The sequence below is a fragment of the Camelina sativa genome, chromosome 20 (genome assembly GCF_000633955.1).
Source record: "Camelina sativa cultivar DH55 chromosome 20, Cs, whole genome shotgun sequence".
In the NCBI taxonomy this organism is placed as follows: domain Eukaryota; kingdom Viridiplantae; phylum Streptophyta; class Magnoliopsida; order Brassicales; family Brassicaceae; genus Camelina; species Camelina sativa.
This window is the reverse complement of record NC_025704.1, coordinates 17,546,397-17,564,388: the sequence shown is the minus strand read 5'-3', so window position 1 is coordinate 17,564,388 and position 17,992 is coordinate 17,546,397. Positions and strand designations below refer to the sequence as shown.

Below are 17,992 nucleotides of genomic sequence, written 5' to 3'. Positions count from 1 at the left end.
ACACATATGAGATGCGTGAGTATTTTATAAACACTCAGTGATGCAATCCTCCCATCTACTGGGCTATGCACACAAGCAATTGAGATAACTCTAACCATCAATCAACAATCAACAATAAACAACAAACCAAGACAACTGCATCGACCTACACTAACCCATGCATCGACCGACACCAACTGGGGTCAACCGATGCAAGGTTGACCTGCATCGACCGACGCCAACACTGCATCGATCGATGCATGCTTGACATTTCACGAAATCCCTAATTGCATCGATCGACGCCTCCACATTGCATCGAGCGATGCTCCTAGGTCAAATCGCGTCATCCTCGCTTTGCATCGACTGATGCACAAAGTGCATCGATCGACGCACATGCTGGGCATCATCTTTCCCAAAGCTCCTCGCCGGATCTCTGTCCCTAAACCACCAAAATACAATCCAATGCCACAAAGAAGCCTCCCAGAGCCTCATGTGACTCAACAACGTTCTAACAAGCCAAGGAATCAACCATATAACACATAAATAAGAAAATTAGAGAAATATCAAGCTTAGATAAGCCTGCACTCACCTTTGCCCAAGAAGATTCTGACTCTACACAGACAGATCTACACTCCTAGCAAGCTTCCTGCACGATCCTAGCTTTAGATCTCTCAAGAACAGTTATGAATCTCCCAAAAACTCACCAAACGCAAGAACTTCTTCCTCCCTTCTCTTTTTCTCAAAAACGGCCAAACTCGGCCAAACCCACGAGTGTCTCCTTTTATACTCGATTTCCAGGATTTCCCTAACTCCAAAACGCAACATTTAACTTAAATCGCTTCGCGACAAACCAGCCTTGCATCGACCGATACAACACCTGCATCGATCGATGCACATCCCAAACTGAAATTCCGATTCATGATAATGGTTACACATATGAACATACAAGTCATTACCATGTGTGTGCATGATAATGGTAATATCTGTTTCGAACGACAAGATTAAGAATAAATATATATATATATATATATATTTATATATATAATTTGAAAAATTAGAAAAATGGAACATAAAAGATAGAAAAAATTAAAATTAACTTAAACTACAAAATAAAATTATAAATGTTAAAACAGCAAAAATGGAAAACAAAAGAAAAGAAAAATTATTATACTAGCTCTCATGTATTATTGTTTTATTATATTTAATTTTTTTTCACTTAACAGAATAAATTCCAAAATGAAGACATTGTAGCGAACTAAACTGACTAAATTTTGGTTACACTAACGACACAAATGTAACAAACCAGCCTGCATGTAGTTTGGTTTAGGCATTTCCGTTCGAAATTTGGCTGCTGACTAAACTGTGGAAGAAACATTTGATTTTGACCACAAGAGATAAAAAAAACTCACCCAATGGCTAATATATGAAATTTACCCTAAAATCTTTAGGTTATGTATGTTAAATATCATATAAATTAGGGTTACTTGCACAAATATATTTTTCTATATTATTTTACAAAAATATCCTTTCTTCATTTATTACCCGTACTTTTGTAAAAAATAACTCTAATCTATATAATAATAACAATCTGAATAAATGTGAACAACAGTTGCGATTTTTCGTTGTATCTTTTCATAAAAACATTGTTTATATATATATTTCTTTTAAAAATTATACGGTTGTATATGTTCATTGTAGAGCTATGTCTTTTCACCAGATTTTATTCATATTTTTTCATCACAACTTTTCGTTCTAATAGGTGTATTTATTTAAAATAGTCATGTCTTTTGATTTGAATATTAAAGTCAATATTCAACATTGTTCTATAATCTAACTAAATTTTTTAAAATGATGGTTATAGCAATATAGAAAATTAATACAACTTAATATATAATTTACACTAGCGTCTATTTATCGTAACATTCGCTAAAAAAAACTATTTAATATTTAAAATTTATTTTCTTTTATTTTTAGAAGTTGTGTATTTTAATCTTAATTTTTATTTGATACATTTTCAATATTATTAAATAGATTTTATAATTAGAATTATTTATTAGAAAATTGCATTTACTCATTACAACGATTAGTTCAATATTCTCAGTTAAAATTACTTTGTCTTAATAGTTTTCTTTACCATAATTTTACATAAAATATTTTCTATTTATAATATTTTAAACAATGTTTTTTGCAAAGTTGAGTGTCTTTGCCAAAATATTTTTTTATTCTAATTTTTCATTTTGATGGTTGTGTTTTTACTAACAGTTTAAGTTTAATATGTATTCAAACTATTATATTACTTTTAAACAATTTCATAATATATAATTTAAAATTTAATTAAGCTTTTAAAAAATACTTCCCCGTGATTCGCGGGGATCTCAATCTTAGTAATTTGAGTAATAAAAATGATAAAGTACCACTAATATTTTTTTTACTAACGATAAGAAAATGTAAAAGGCCGGTTGATTTATTTTTTTATTCATTCTTTTGGATACACAGTCTCTAGTTTCATGTGATAAAGTATCAATAAGATATATGCTGTGACCGTAAGCGGCGAGGCTCGTGAATGGAATGGCCTACGATTAGTGTAATTATTTGTGTTAACAAAGGCGTTGTTACTCTACATTGCAGGCTTGATCATAATTCTAAAGTGTTTCTCAATAACGTTATGCCGTCCAACTTAAGAGTTAAGAGGCTTTGGACATATATAAACTAATACGAAATGTTAACACAAATAATGTTAACGTTATGCCGTCAACATAATGTTCGCGAATGAATGGGCCTACGATTAATGTAATTAGTGTTATTGTCTAAAGAAAGGCGTTGTTACTCATTGCCGACTTGATCATATATTCATATTTGTCAAGTTTTTTTCAATAACGTTATGCCGTGAATTCTAACTTCAAGTCCGACTTAAGAGTTAAGAGACTTTGGACATATATAAACTAATACGAATCTTGATGCATGCAGTTCTGGTTTTGTGCGAACGTTGAGTAAATACAATTAATGGTGTTCCGGTAAGGAACACATGTTCTATAGAGATAACGATATATAGTAAACACCAATTCACAATTGAATAAAAGAATGCAACAGTTTCCTTAATGAAATGGTCGATTGAAGAGAGCAAGGCAGTCTGAAAAGTAGAAACAAAACTACAAATATAAACCAAAATGTGTTAATGTTAAGCTAGAGTAAAGTAAACCCACGGGATTCATGTCACGTAAACCTCTCAACATGTCATGTGCTAAGACAAGGTAATGTATACGTAACTCTTCTTTACACAGGCTATATAAACCCTATATTGGCACAAGGCTTCCATGCAACACAAAACATAACAAACTACAAATTAACCATGAAGTTTCATTGGTTCGCCTTAGCTTTCTTATTAGCTGTGGCGACTTGTAAAGGCCAGGAAGATTATACTTGCGAAGAGAACGAGCCATTCCATTGTAACCAAACTAGTCGTTTCAATGGTAAAAGTTTCGGCGAAGATTTCATCTTCGGTGTAGCCTCCTCTGCTTACCAAGTATGTAACAAATCACACATTATGTTGACGTCTTGAGAGAGCATTAAAAAACATAAAAAATCATCCAACGTTGCATGGTTGTTTCTCTTCATTTCAGATCGAAGGTGGTAGAGGTCGTGGACTTAACATTTGGGATGGATTCACTCACCGATACCCAGGTTTGTTATTTGAATGGTCTCAATATATTAAAGCTTATATATATAGCTATACGTGAAGAATGTTGGCCATATGCATGTATATATATATATATATATATTCATAGTGGTTCATTATTACGCTATCAGAGAAAGGAGGAGCCGATTTGAAGAATGGAGACACTACTTGTGACGCATATACATATTGGCAGGTTAATTCCTCATTATATATGCTTGCTAATGTAATCAATGAATTATCTATATTAACTATATATGTGTGGATTGTATACATATAAACTGTAGAAAGATTTAGACGTGATGGACCAACTCAATGCTACTGGCTACAGATTCTCCTTCGCGTGGTCAAGAATCCTTCCACGTATGTATACATTATTGATCCAAATATATATATATATATATATATATATATAAAATATAATATTCGATTGTAGTTGTTTGGAAGAGTAAATATATGATATATATGAGCAGAAGGAAAGAGGAGTAGAGGAGTGAACCAAGATGGTATTGACTACTACAACAGTCTTATAGACGGCCTCATAGCAAGGAATATAACGCCGTTCGTTACCCTCTTTCACTGGGACCTTCCTCAAACACTACAAGATGAGTATGAAGGTTTCTTGAACAGACCGATCATGTATGTCATTCATGCTACGCTGCTTATTAAGAATGACGAAAGCATATAACGATATGATCGTACATTAATGAAATCTAACTATAATACGTACGTGCAGAGATGATTTCAAATATTACGCGGATCTATATTTCGAAAAATTTGGTGATAGGGTAAAGCACTGGATAACAATCAACCAGCTTTACACAGTACCTACGCGAGGATATGCATTGGGAACAGATGCACCTGGTCGATGTTCTCCTACGCATGATATAAGATGTTACGGCGGAAACTCGTCAACTGAACCCTATATCGTTGCACATAACCAGCTTCTTGCTCATGCCACGGTCGTGGATCTTTACAGGACAAAATATAAGGTGTGCTAGGTCTCCATTTAATTTGTAGAAGGTGTAGTCTAACGTAACATGCATGTGATTCTAATTATATTATCATTGTGTATATATTTGCGTAACCACAGGACCAAGGAGGGATGATTGGACCTGTGATGATAACTAGAGGGTTTCTTCCGTTTGATGACACTCCAGAGAGCAAAGAGGCAACTTATCGGTCTAAAGAATTTTTCCATGGATGGTATACATATCCACGAATGAAATTGTTTATACAATATTGTATATTAGTATATATAAAAAGTATTGAAAAGTATGCATGTATATCAGGTTCATGGAGCCGCTAACAAAGGGTAAATACCCAGACATCATGAGGAAACTTGTGGGTGAACGGCTTCCAGAGTTCACCGAGACAGAAGCCAAACTTGTAAAGGGTTCATATGATTTTCTTGGTCTCAACTATTACGTCACTCAGTATGCCCAAAACGATGACACAGTAGTTCCTTGGGCCAACCACACTGCTATGATGGACCCAAAAGCAATTCTCACATGTACCAATCTATTCCCACACTTAGTTACAACATTTCTACATTTTTTCAGTTACAACATTTTGTGACTATCAATTATATGTACTTTGCAGATGAAAATGCAAAGGGTGAGCCCATTGGTCCAATGGTATGCATGCATGGTCCACCCCTATTCATTCTTTTTTAATGGAAAATAATACCCATGTGCACTTTTCTGATTTTTTTAATATATATTCGCTTTCTCAGTTCAGTAAAGGAGCCTATTACTACCCAAAAGGCATTTACGACGTAATGGAGTATTACAAAAACAAATATGGTGACCCTTTAATATATATCACCGAGAACGGTTAGTTCTACTCTATTACACATTTATACAAGTTAAATGTATTTCAGAGTTGGTCCAGGAAATTTACATGAAGATTGTGTACTTGTACATATTAGGAATTAGTAGCCCCGGTGATCAACCCCTTGAAGAGGCTATGGCCGATTACAAGAGGATTGATTATCTATGCAGTCATCTTTGTTTTCTCCGTAAGGTCATTAAGTGAGTGGATACTACTCTTCTTCCATTTTTCTTTACATATGATCAGTCGTACGCCTTTAATAATTAATGGTTGTTCTTGTTTCTAGGGAGAAGGGTGTCAACGTGAGAGGATACTTTGCTTGGTCTCTTGGGGATAATTACGAATTCTGCAATGGCTTTACCGTCAGATTTGGACTCAGTTACGTTGACTTCAACAATGTCACCGCTGATAGAGACCTCAAAGCATCTGGCAAATGGTTCCAGCAGTTCATTAGCTCCAATGACCCTGCCGACCAAGATCTCCTCCGCTCTAGCCTCTCCTTCAAGAACCGTGATCGGAAGAGGCTCGCAGATGCATGATAGATTTCTAACCACTTTATGCTCATCAAAATCATCTTCGTGTCTCTTCTTTCTACTTGCTCCATAGATAAAGGAGCTTCTTGTATTTGAATAAAAGATGATTAATGTCAATAAAGACTTTTGCTTACGACATTATATTATGTTGGAAGGGAAAGAACCCAGCAAACCCAATCTGCACAAAATTGAATGAACCCGACAAAACCAATCTGCACAACATCACCCAGTCTTAGTGGCGGATCCAGAAACTTATTTAATATGAGACACAAAATAATTAATTAAATAATTAATTAATATATAGTAATAATAATATTAAAAATCCAAAACAAAAAAATAAAACATTTAAAAATTGTCATAACAAAAACATATTAAGAAATCTTATAAAAAATATTCTACGATCTTTCATATTTTGAAATCTTTTTATCACTATCTCATTCGTCACTTTATTAAGTGCTATTTTTCAATAAAATAAACCATACAATCATTTAAAAACTGATCATCTATTCAGTTTAGTAAGGTAGTTTTTACAATTTTCATCGCAGAAAAGTATCTTTCGACTGTAGCAGTGGCAACAGGTAAATTTAAAACCAACTTCAACAGTCAGATAAACAAGAGGATGCGAAAAATTTTCTTATATATTATTGGATAAAACGATTACCGAGGACACAAATAATAATTGAAACAATCAAAATAGAAAAAAAGAACTTTCTCTCTATATGATGCAGTTGTATTGCTGTCGATCAATGAACTAGGTTTAAGTCCCGATTTAAAAAAAAAATAGATATGTAGAAAGATTTTGAGTTTTTAACTTTTTTGTTAGTTGGCTTGAATCATTAGTAGTTTAAAAATAGTTGGGCTTAAACTATATTAGCTTAATATATGTACAGCTTAAATTATGATACAATTTACATTGAATTTAGTTTATATTATAAAAAGAGCTTCCGTGAGATTTTTCAGCATGTGGCACAATACTTAAGTGTTATTATTTTCTGAACTATGATAACTAAATCCCATGCAAAAGATGGGAGGCTGCAAGTTAAACAAGACGAAAACTAGAGTTGGTGTTTGAGTAGGCTAGTGGTAGGTTAAAGTTACATTTCGGTTTACTGTTCGGTGATAACCCAACCGAACTATTTTAATTACTGATTCTTATTTTTCTAAAGCTGCTACTGTCGATCAGTTTTGTGCCAATAACTGAATCCAGATCGATTTGTTCAAATCTCGCTTGAGACAAATTGGTTCGGATATTTATGATTTATCCCAGGGCTAGTCTAAGCTATACGATTTAAATGTTGTTTTCCTGTGTAACATGAATAAATTCTTTGCGAACCCATAGTTTTTTGGTGTAACATGAATAATAATGTATTGGTCTCGTAAGCTATAAAATTTATACGTCACTGGAGTCGTCTTATCGAAATTTGTTGTCTTCAAAACATATAAGATATATTTTTATATATTAGTAATTTTTAGTATTAGTTACGAGATAATTATTATGCATGCACAACGACAACATATATATGTGTTTTCGTCTACGGCTATGTATGTCTACACAAAATTCGACCACCCCACAAACATATTTATTATAGGTTGTGATTGGAGATCTAGAAGAAATATTTGATATTAAAGCTTAAATAAAAAAAAATTATACAAGAAATTAGAAATAAAACTTTAGAAGTATTTGATCCCTAAAACAAAGCATAATCCTTAGACCATCACCAGCCCAGCACCGTTCTCAAAATTTCTTTAAAAATTTTTTTTTTATTATTTTAATTATAATTAATAGTAACCACTCAAAAGTCGACACCTGTTTATATTTGTTGAGAATCGTTGCTTCCACAAGCAAGAAACGATTCTCTTCTTTATTTCTTCTCTTTCATTATTATATTAATTTATATTAGCAACCTTGTTGATTAGTACTTACCAGTGGACATGTCCTTAGATCCACCTCAAACTACCCAAGTCGAATCTGGTTTTGAAACTTGGGTCTTTGGGGAAAAACGTCTCACACCAGGGTGGTAACGTTGATGCAGGATTCCAATGTATTTACAAATAGGTTTGACGTCTTCAAAACGATATTCCACATCAAGGTACCTATGTCGATGCAAATACCCAATGTGTCTTTTTCTCCCTCTCTTTTTATTTCTTTGGTTCTTCTTCAACTCATTTCATCAATTCTTGTTTTTTTGTGTGCTCCATATACCCCCTCTTCAAACTCTAATCTTCATGACACATGCTCCAACACCTATAAATGACGAATGTAATACATGCATATATATTCTAAACATGCTCTAAATAGATGAAAATGCATGAAATATATTAAAAAAAAATACAAGAAAACCCCCACAAAAACACACTCAAAACTGTGATTAACACTTAGTCAAAAAATAATTTCATTATTATAAAGCAAAATATGGTTCTGAAAATTAAAAAATAATCCAACATATAAAATAAACCTTGTGGCTCGACTCGAGTCAAACTCATAAAATTCCAAATTCTGGTTCCAAGCTAGTTGTTACATAGAGTCTTCAAGGTTCTGAGATTTATAGCACCAATGATGGCGGAAAAATGAAATTACCCGTGCTTGGTCTGATGATATATTGACATGGGAATGAAATTTGTTTTGGTTAAAAATAAATAACCAAAAATTTAAAGCACTATGAAATTATGAAATTTTCAGATGATAAAGCACTTCCAAAGATACAATCTATATAATAATAGAAATCTGAATAAATGCTAACAACAGTTATAACTTTTTGCAGTACATTTTCGTAAAAAAAAAATGTTGTAATTAAAAAATAATAATAATTTATATGGTTTCACTTGTTGAGATGTGTCTTTTCACCATATTTTATTTTTTCATCACTACTTTTCGTTTTAATAGTTGTCTCTATTCAATACTCATGTCTTTTGAACTATATATATATATTTGTCTCTTCTTTAATGACTACAAATCATTTTTTATTGAAACATATTTTCTATTTAATGTTGAATCAAAATAATTTGAATATTAATATATTAATATCCAATATCCAATGTTATCCTATAATCTAACTAAATATTTTAAAATAATTATAACAATATAAAAATATTTAATACAGTTTTAAGTATATAATTTAAAGTTGCGTCTATCTATCTTAACTCTTCGTAGAATATGTATTTTATTTTAAGATGTGTATTTTTACTATAATATTCCTTGATATACTTTCACTAAAAATTAAATATATTTCATATTTATAATTGCTTTATTAGACAGTTACATTTACTCATTAAAAATATTTGTTAGATATATTCACTTAAGATCACTTTGTCATAATAGTTTTTTTAATATATAAATATTAATAACTGTTATGATGGTTGCAACTCTTTAATTATCATAATTCTTGATAAAATATTTTATATTTATAATACATTAAACAATATTTTTGGCTAGATTGTCTCGATTCAGTATGACTTTTCATTATATAATTTATTTTAGAGTTACGTCTCTTTCCCAGAATATTTTTTTATCATAAAAAATATTTTTGGTTTTTGTTTTGATGGTTGTGTTTTTACAGACACTTTATGTTTAATATTTATATAGTTTTAGTACTACTTATTATTTTCTCTTTTTTTAATAATTGTATTTTATTAAAAATCATATACTCTTAAACTATTCTATTACTTTCAAATAAATTAATAATATATTATTTTAAACTTAATTAAATTTAGTTAATTTATTTGAAATACTTCCTCGATCGCGGGGGTCTGAGTCCTAGTTTTTTTTTTTCAACCTAATAAATAACTAAAATAAAACTCTTTGATTGGTTGCTCAAACCGGAGCAAAGTTGTTTACAAAGATAATTTCCGACACTAACGATTTAGAAGAACGAGTTAAACAATCAACTTTCACATTGAACATCTGTGGAATCTTAGAAAGAGTGAAAGGAGGCAAGAAGACACTAATAGCCTGGAACTCACCAAGGAGCGTAGAGAAGATCGGTCACTCCTCTAAGTCCTAGTTTATATAGTAACAATTTAAAAAGGCAAAAAAAATGTTATTTTGTCTTTCGGAGAGAGAGAGTTTATAGTAAGTGGTCCCACGTGATTCATGTCACCTAAACCTCCCAAGATGCTAAGAGCAAACTCAATGCAAATACTCATTTGAGTGTCTCTATCTTTTAATAATACTAAAAATAATACAAATTTCTTTACATCCTTGCTTATGCCACTCTTTACATGGCTATATAAACCCTAGATTGGCACAAAGCTTCCATGCAACATATTAACTATGACGCTTCTTGGGCTCAAATAAGTTTTTCTATTGTCTGTGGTGACTTGCAAAGCTGAAGATATTACCTGCGAGGAGAATGAGCCATTCACATGTAGCCAAACTGATCGTTTCAACAGACTCAACTTCGATAAAGACTTCATCTTCGGTGTTGCATCTTCTGCTTACCAGGTATGTAACATGCAAATCACTCATTTTGTTCAGATAACCCACAATTGACGTACAGTGGCGGATCTATGTTGATATAGGGTGGGGCACGTGCCCCATGCTAATTTAAAACAAATTCTAGTTGATGATTGCCAATTGTAGTCTTCTAGCTCGTTTGGCTAAAATGTGCCCCATGCTAATCTTCTTGCCCCAAGTTCGATGCCTAACTTTTTCTTTCAGTTTATTTTTTTATTTTCCTTTTTTTACTACGTCGGCACGTCCTATGTCTTTCCAACATGTTTTTAAATTTTTTTATCATGATTGAGTACATTAACTTCTACTTTTATTAATTAACTCTTGAAAATTTTTAATGCGTCATTTTAATAGTAAAAATTACATTTTACATTTGAATTTTAAAAATTTTGGTACAATTAGTAACTTAGTAATGATATATTATCTATTTTGTAATTCATTTCATATTTTAGAGTTAAAATTTGTCTAATATGTTTAGATTTGTGAATTCAAATAATAATTTTTACATATAAATTACATGTTTATTGTAATTTGTAACTGAGAAATTGTGGAGATAAATTTTTCTAAAAATATCTAATATATGTAGACTATTATTATTATTATTTGAATGTAAAATATTATTCATTTAAAATAATTTTATCTAGTGAGTGCTTCATTAAGTTGGTAAATTATCATCAAAAAGACATTAAAACAAATAGTGGCGGATAAACGATAGTCAAAGATCTTGTATATGGTCGAGTGGAGAACCACATCGTTAGGCATTCATTGTAACGCATCGCGTAAGTCTATTATTGAACTGATGCGGTTAATGGCAATATATTATTAAACATTTGTGAATTCAAATAATAATTTTTACATATAAATTACATGTTTATTGTTATTTGTAACTGAGAAATTATGGAGATAAAATTTTCTAAAAATATCTAATATATGTAGACTATTATTATTATTATTATTTGAATGTAAAATATTATTCATTTAAAATAATTTTATCTAGTGAGTGCTTCATTAAGTTGGTAAATTATCATCAAAAAGACATTAAAACAAATAGTGGCGGATAAACGATAGTCAAAGATCTTGTATATGGTCGAGTGGAGAACCACATCGTTAGGCATTCATTGTAACGCATCGCGTAAGTCTATTATTGAACTGATGCGGTTAATGGCAATATATTATTAAACATTTGTGAATTCAAATAATAATTTTTACATATAAATTACATGTTTATTGTTATTTGTAACTGAGAAATTATGGAGATAAAATTTTCTAAAAATATCTAATATATGTAGACTATTATTATTATTATTATTTGAATGTAAAATATTATTCATTTAAAATAATTTTATCTAGTGAGTGCTTCATTAAGTTGGTAAATTATCATCAAAAAGACATTAAAACAAATAGTGGCGGATAAACGATAGTCAAAGATCTTGTATATGGTCGAGTGGAGAACCACATCGTTAGGCATTCATTGTAACGCATCGTATAAGTCTATTATTGAACTGATGCGGTTAATGACAATATATTTTAAAATCAAAATAAATAATATTACATTAAAATTTGATGACTTTTTGAATTTCATGTTTTAAATATATTAGAAATAAAAAGTTAAATTATTAAATATATTTTTTATATAATATTATTATTATTAATTATAAATATTTTTTGCCCCATCCAAAAACAATTTCTGGATCCGCCACTGTTGACGTATAGAATATCCCACTAACACTAAATCAAACGTTGCATGGTTTTTTTCTTTTTATTTTAGATCGAAGGTGGTAGAGGTCGTGGACTTAATGTTTGGGATACCCAGGTTTGTCGTTTGCACGGTATGCATGAATAATCCACCCATATTCTTTCATTCATTTTGTTCTAATAGAAAATAACATTCAACTGATTTCTTATATTATATACTAGTAGTTACTCTGTGCGTAGTTTACATTGGTTTTGAATATTTGTTTTGTAATTTTGAAGATTATTAGTTAAAATAATATTAATTAAACAAAAATATTATGTAAAATTTTAATATGAAGGTTAGTAAAATGTGTATCTTTCTATTTATAAGAAAAATTGTAGTTAAGAGCATATGGAAAACTTATTATTTAATTAGATAATAAATGCACTAATCTTTATATCAGTTATATATTATAAATATAGATCTATGAACGGGCAACTTAGCTAATTAAATCATGAATTTAAATATATATTCATCTTATATACAGTTATCTCTTTATCAAAAAATTTTATTCAATTCTCAATTAGTTATTTAGAAATTATATTATTAAAATATACTTTAGTTTATGTTAAATGGATTGAAAATGAAATAAAATAATATAATATCAAGATCATGTGAATTATTTATATAAAAGTGTGGAAATAAAACAGCCAATTATTCTCGACATTATCCTATACAACCCAAATATTATAATCTTATATTCTTAAACTATTTAATCATCAAATTATTTGTTAAGCAAAATTTTTATTATGTAAATTCAATTGAATAAGTTTGTTACATTAAAAATTAAAAGAAACAAAATGAGACTTGTGAAAGAAGAGAGCATCAAATGACAATCTTTTGGAGCTTTCCAAAATAAAACTTTACTTTTTTATTAGATGATATAATATAGTAAGGTTTCTTTCATCTATTATTGTAAGAATCTGATGCCCAACATCATTATATATAAAAATGCTTTAAAAATCAAATACACATGAAATTATTTATTTTCTTTTATAGATATTTTAAAATGATTGCATAAATCATCAAAAGATGAACAATAGTAAAAATAATTTACATTTGTGGAAAAAATATTCAAGACTTAATAAGATAATATTTATTCTAAAGTTAGGAACTTCCCAAAGACGAATGATCCAAACAACGATACTATTGTTACCGGTGTTTTGTTGTTCGTTGGAGATTGAATCGTTGATAGAATAGAAAGTAAATGTTTTAGTTTTCACAATAGTTTGAAAGAGGATGTGTTTGTATGGTAAAAGGTTGTTTTTAGAAAACTAAATTTTATAGAATGTTTGAGCCTTTAAGAGAGAGAAGAGATTGAAATAAAATATTAATGATCATAAATTCGCAAGTGTTTCAAAATAATAAGTTAAAAATGAGAAGTAATATAAAAAATGAAAATTGAGGAAAATAATGGGTAGATATAAGACAATGCATAAAATGATGGTATTATTTTAAATCAAAACATAATTGAGTATGTTCATAATTTATTCTGAAATTCCTGATATATATGAAAACTTATAAATTTTATGTAATTCAAAAATATCATAACGTATGAAATAATAAGTGTGAATCGAACAAAATAGTTACAGAATTCGATCAAAACCATCTCACAATCTTACGTAATTTTCCAGAAAGTAAGTTCAAAAATTTAATTTTATATAAACAATTTTAAAAAAAATTTAAACTAATTTACTTAAATAATACGATCCCACCATCTTACTTAAATTTGATTCCGCTTGTCCCGTGAAAATTACATAAAATTCAAACATAGAAATTAAATCCAAAAATTCAAAACCTATAAATTTAATTTAATGTTGGTATAGTTCAGAGATGAAACCAACCACAGACTGATATAAGATGGCTCTAGTAGATTCTTGGGGCTACATATGTTTCTGATTAAAAAAGGGAGGAAGAAAATGTTGATGGTTTTTTTTTTTGGTTTATGGACCTGTGGTTAATTAATTAGGTCCAAACCATAGTTAATTAGGTCCAAACAAAAAATACAGGTATCAAAAATATAGTAAGCCAAATATCATCTTCTTAGCAAAAGTTAGAAAAAAACTTTCTCATATAACATATAAGATATACGTCCTTTTCTCAGTTCAATAACGGCAGTTATTACCACCCAAAAGGCATTTATCACGTAATGGAGTATTTCAAAATCAAATACGGTGACCCTTTAATATATGTCACCGAGAACTGTAACATAACCTTTACAGAGGCATTTCACGATTACAAGCGGATTGATTATCTATGCAGTCATCTATGTTTTCTCCGTAAGGTCATCAAGTGAGTGAATCATATTCTTCTTCCATTTTCCTTTACATATATAACAAATACATGTCAGTATGATAAGTCAGACGCAAGCATTTAATGGTTGTTCTTTTTTTTAGGGAGAAGGGTGTCAACGTGAAAGGATACTTTGCTTGGTCTTGGGGATAATTACGAATCCTGCAATGGCTTTACAGTAAGATTCGGACTCAGTTACGTTGATTTCGACAACAATGTCGCTGATAGAGATCTCAAAGCATCTGGCTTATTGTTGGAATCTTGACCTCACTTCTCTTTAGAGGTTAGATTCATCTCATCTCTCCATTGTTCTTGATTTGTTTATCACTCACAAACCCTCTAGAACAATTAGAGAGATCTCTCTTGTATGTCTACATTGTTACTTGTTCTTGATGGATCTCTTAGAGATTAGGTTTAGCCACTACAACCTCTTTCTCTTTAATCTCACATGCATGTCTCTTACAACAATACAACATATTTATACTAATACTACTTCTAACCTAAACACATTGGATAAAACAACCAAACCCATTAACATTGGGCTTCAACACTTTTATGGCCCAAAGGCCTTTTTCTCCTTTCTTCTTCTTCTTCTTCCTGCGACCAACGCTTCTTCTTCCCTTCAACGTCTTCTTCTGTTGCTTACTCTTCTAAGCTCTTCTCTATTTCTCTTTTGTTGGATTAAGCTATGAATCAACTTCCAACACTCCCTCTTGATTTATTTGCTTAATCCTCAAAAATTTAAATTAGGGATTTGAATCCCTTCTCTCTTTCGCTCTTGGTTGTTCTCTGGAAAGTTCTTTCATCCCTTGGACGAATCATCTCACGACATCAGCAAGGCTCATGGTAAGTTCACTTGCTCCCTCATCGTCTCATTCTTCATGAGCTTTTCAATTTGAGACTCTTTCCCTGCAGATTATTTTATTTTGTGCATACCTCTGCCTTAGATCTCCCTCTTACTCTTATTCTCCATGTATTGAGCTTTTTTCTTCTTTCCTCCGTCTTCTGCAGGCGCTATGGGGCGGAAACTCTCTTGTGTCTCTTTTCCTTTGTAGCCTCTGTCGATCTCTTTCTCTTCTTTCTGCAATTTGTTTCTGCTTCCTCTCAGGTAAGCTTATTCTTTTGCGAATCTCTTTGTCACCTCTTGACAGTTTTCCTTCGCTTTCTCTCCATGTTTCTCTTCTTTCTTGCAGGTAATTCAGCCTTGTGGCTTTATCTCCGTCTCCTGCAAGTCTGATCCATGACCGTTCATCACGACTCCTCCGCAAGCTTCCTTACGTCTTCATAGGCCATTCCTTGCAGCCTTCTTCAGCTCCCTTCCAGGTGAGCTTTCTTCGTTCTCTTGTGTTTGGAGTGGATTCTCTCTTTTTGCTTTGCCTTGCTTTTGCTTCTCCTCCGACATCTTCAATCATTCTTCTTTCACAATGTCGACTTAGCTCATTCGCAAGCTAGCTCTTTGAATCTCCCTCTTAGTCTGAATCTTTGTGGATCCAATTTCCTCCTTTTGCAAATATATCTGTCCTCTCTTTGTTCTTCTGTTTGGTTTCAGCTTTGATCTTTCTCTTTCTAACCAGTTTGTTGCTCCCTTTCACTCTTAGGTGAGCACTCCTTCTGGTTTTACTTTGATCTCTGCTTATCCAACAGTAGTTTGTGCCTCTCTCTCAACCACATGTATGCATTCTCTCTTTCTTTACCTTAAGTCTACTTTGATCACCAAGTTGTGTCTTTTGCGTTCTGTGAACCATCACTTCGGTTGACTTTAGTCTGTTTGGTTCTCTCCACCATCACCTAAAGCTCTCACTAACCTCGGTCTGTTTGGTTTTTCAGAATCTCTAGCACAACCTTACTAATCAAACATGACATGTCCAAAAACTAGAGCATACCTCTCTGATCTTCAACTTCACTCACAGTCTTCTGCTTCTCAATACTCTGAGCCATGTCATCGACTTTTCGATTCAACAGGTTCAGTTTCTCTTTTGATTTGAGCTTCTATGCTTCTCACCAGAAGAATACTCTTCATTAATCAGCTTTAGACCTTTCAAAGTGAAGTCCTTCTTCTCAAACCCGTTGCAGGTTTAAGATCATCTTGATGCTGGTTTATCCCTTTCAGAATTTGAACCTTTGCGGTTCTCATCCTTCATCACAGATGTGGAGCTTCTCTTCTTCTGCTTCAGCCACAACAATCTCCCTCTCCCTCATGGTTTGATGCTACATAGGTTTGTTCTCAGCCTCAACCTTCTTTCTCAATCCATCTCTTTTTGAATTTGAGTATTGTTGATCTTTGAACACTAGTTTTATGCACACTAACCTGATGAGAATTTGTTTCCATGGCTGCAGTTTCTTTCACTTGGTGACTGAGTTTCTTCTCTACTTCAGCCCCACTCTTCTTTGACACCATTGATGTGGTGCCTCTCTTCCTCTTTTGCTTCAGCTTCTTCTGCTGCAAGCCTTTTTTTTTTCTTCACAAAGGTTTTTCTCTAATCTTAGCCTTTTTTTTTGGTTTCTTGAATCATCAACCTCGGCTCTGTCCGACTTTGTTTGTTTGATTCCTTACACCTATATTAGCTTTAGTCTTACTCTAACCTCTGGCTTCTTCTTGTTTCAGTTGGAGAACCACACAGATTCTCAACTTCTACAAGCGTCTTCAAGCTTCACTTCACCATGTCAGAACAAGAAAAGAAATCACCCCACAACTCTGTCTTCACATCCGCACTATCTCCACAGCTTCTTCCAGAGACCTCCTCGCCTTCTTGGATGCTCTTGAAGGTACGATGTAAAATTCTTTGTGGTAGCTGATGGTGGAATCTTGACCTCACTTCTCTTTAGAGGTTAGATTCATCTCATCTCTCCATTGTTCTTGATTTGTTTATCACTCACAAACCCTCTAGAACAATTAGAGAGATCTCTCTTGTATGTCTACATTGTTACTTGTTCTTGATGGATCTCTTAGAGATTAGGTTTAGCCACTACAACCTCTTTCTCTTTAATCTCACATGCATGTCTCTTACAACAATACAACATATTTATACTAATACTACTTCTAACCTAAACACATTGGATAAAACAACCAAACCCATTAACATTGGGCTTCAACACTTTTATGGTCCAAAGGCCTTTTTCTCCTTTCTTCTTCTTCTTCTTCCTGCGACCAACGCTTCTTCTTCCCTTCAACGTCTTCTTCTGTTACTTACTCTTCTAAGCTCTTCTCGGTTTCTCTTTTGTAGGATTAAGCTATGAATCAACTTACAACACTTATGGTACCAGTCGTTCTTAAGAGACACCACCAAGAACCCAAGATCTCCTTCACTAGAAGTTCTCCTTCAACAACCACCACAGGAACTCAGGAAGAGGCTTGCATGAAAAACCCAAACCACTTTATGCCCATCAAGATCATCTTCATGTCTCATCTTTCTACTTACTCCATAGGTAAGGAGTGTCTTCTACGGTTCTACCTACTGTATTGAATAAAAAACAAATAAAGATGATCAAACTTTTTT

The 17,992-nt window shown here is 32.0% G+C and overlaps 1 protein-coding gene and 1 pseudogene across 1 annotated transcript; both read left to right on the top strand.

Annotated features, from left to right (window-relative positions):
* LOC104771080 (myrosinase 1-like) lies at positions 3,288 to 6,159 on the top strand. Its single transcript, XM_010495555.2, has 12 exons — positions 3,288 to 3,502; positions 3,600 to 3,660; positions 3,787 to 3,848; positions 3,940 to 4,015; positions 4,126 to 4,291; positions 4,389 to 4,644; positions 4,746 to 4,858; positions 4,945 to 5,165; positions 5,255 to 5,289; positions 5,388 to 5,487; positions 5,583 to 5,685; positions 5,772 to 6,159. Exons 1-12 carry the CDS (start codon positions 3,329 to 3,331, stop codon positions 6,022 to 6,024), a joined length of 1,620 nt encoding a protein of 539 aa, XP_010493857.1. The 5' UTR covers positions 3,288 to 3,328; the 3' UTR covers positions 6,025 to 6,159.
* Positions 14,064 to 17,805, top strand: LOC104772613 (annotated as a pseudogene).

Excerpts from the sequence above, each read along its gene's own strand:
- LOC104771080 (XM_010495555.2), top strand. The coding sequence starts at position 3,329 with ATGAAGTTTCATTGGTTCGCCTTAGCTTTCTTATTAGCTGTGGCGACT. Across the intron at positions 4,016-4,125 it reads GTGGTCAAGAATCCTTCCAC|AAGGAAAGAGGAGTAGAGGA; the intron begins GTATGTATACAT and ends ATATATGAGCAG. Across the intron at positions 4,292-4,388 it reads TTCTTGAACAGACCGATCAT|AGATGATTTCAAATATTACG; the intron begins GTATGTCATTCA and ends ACGTACGTGCAG.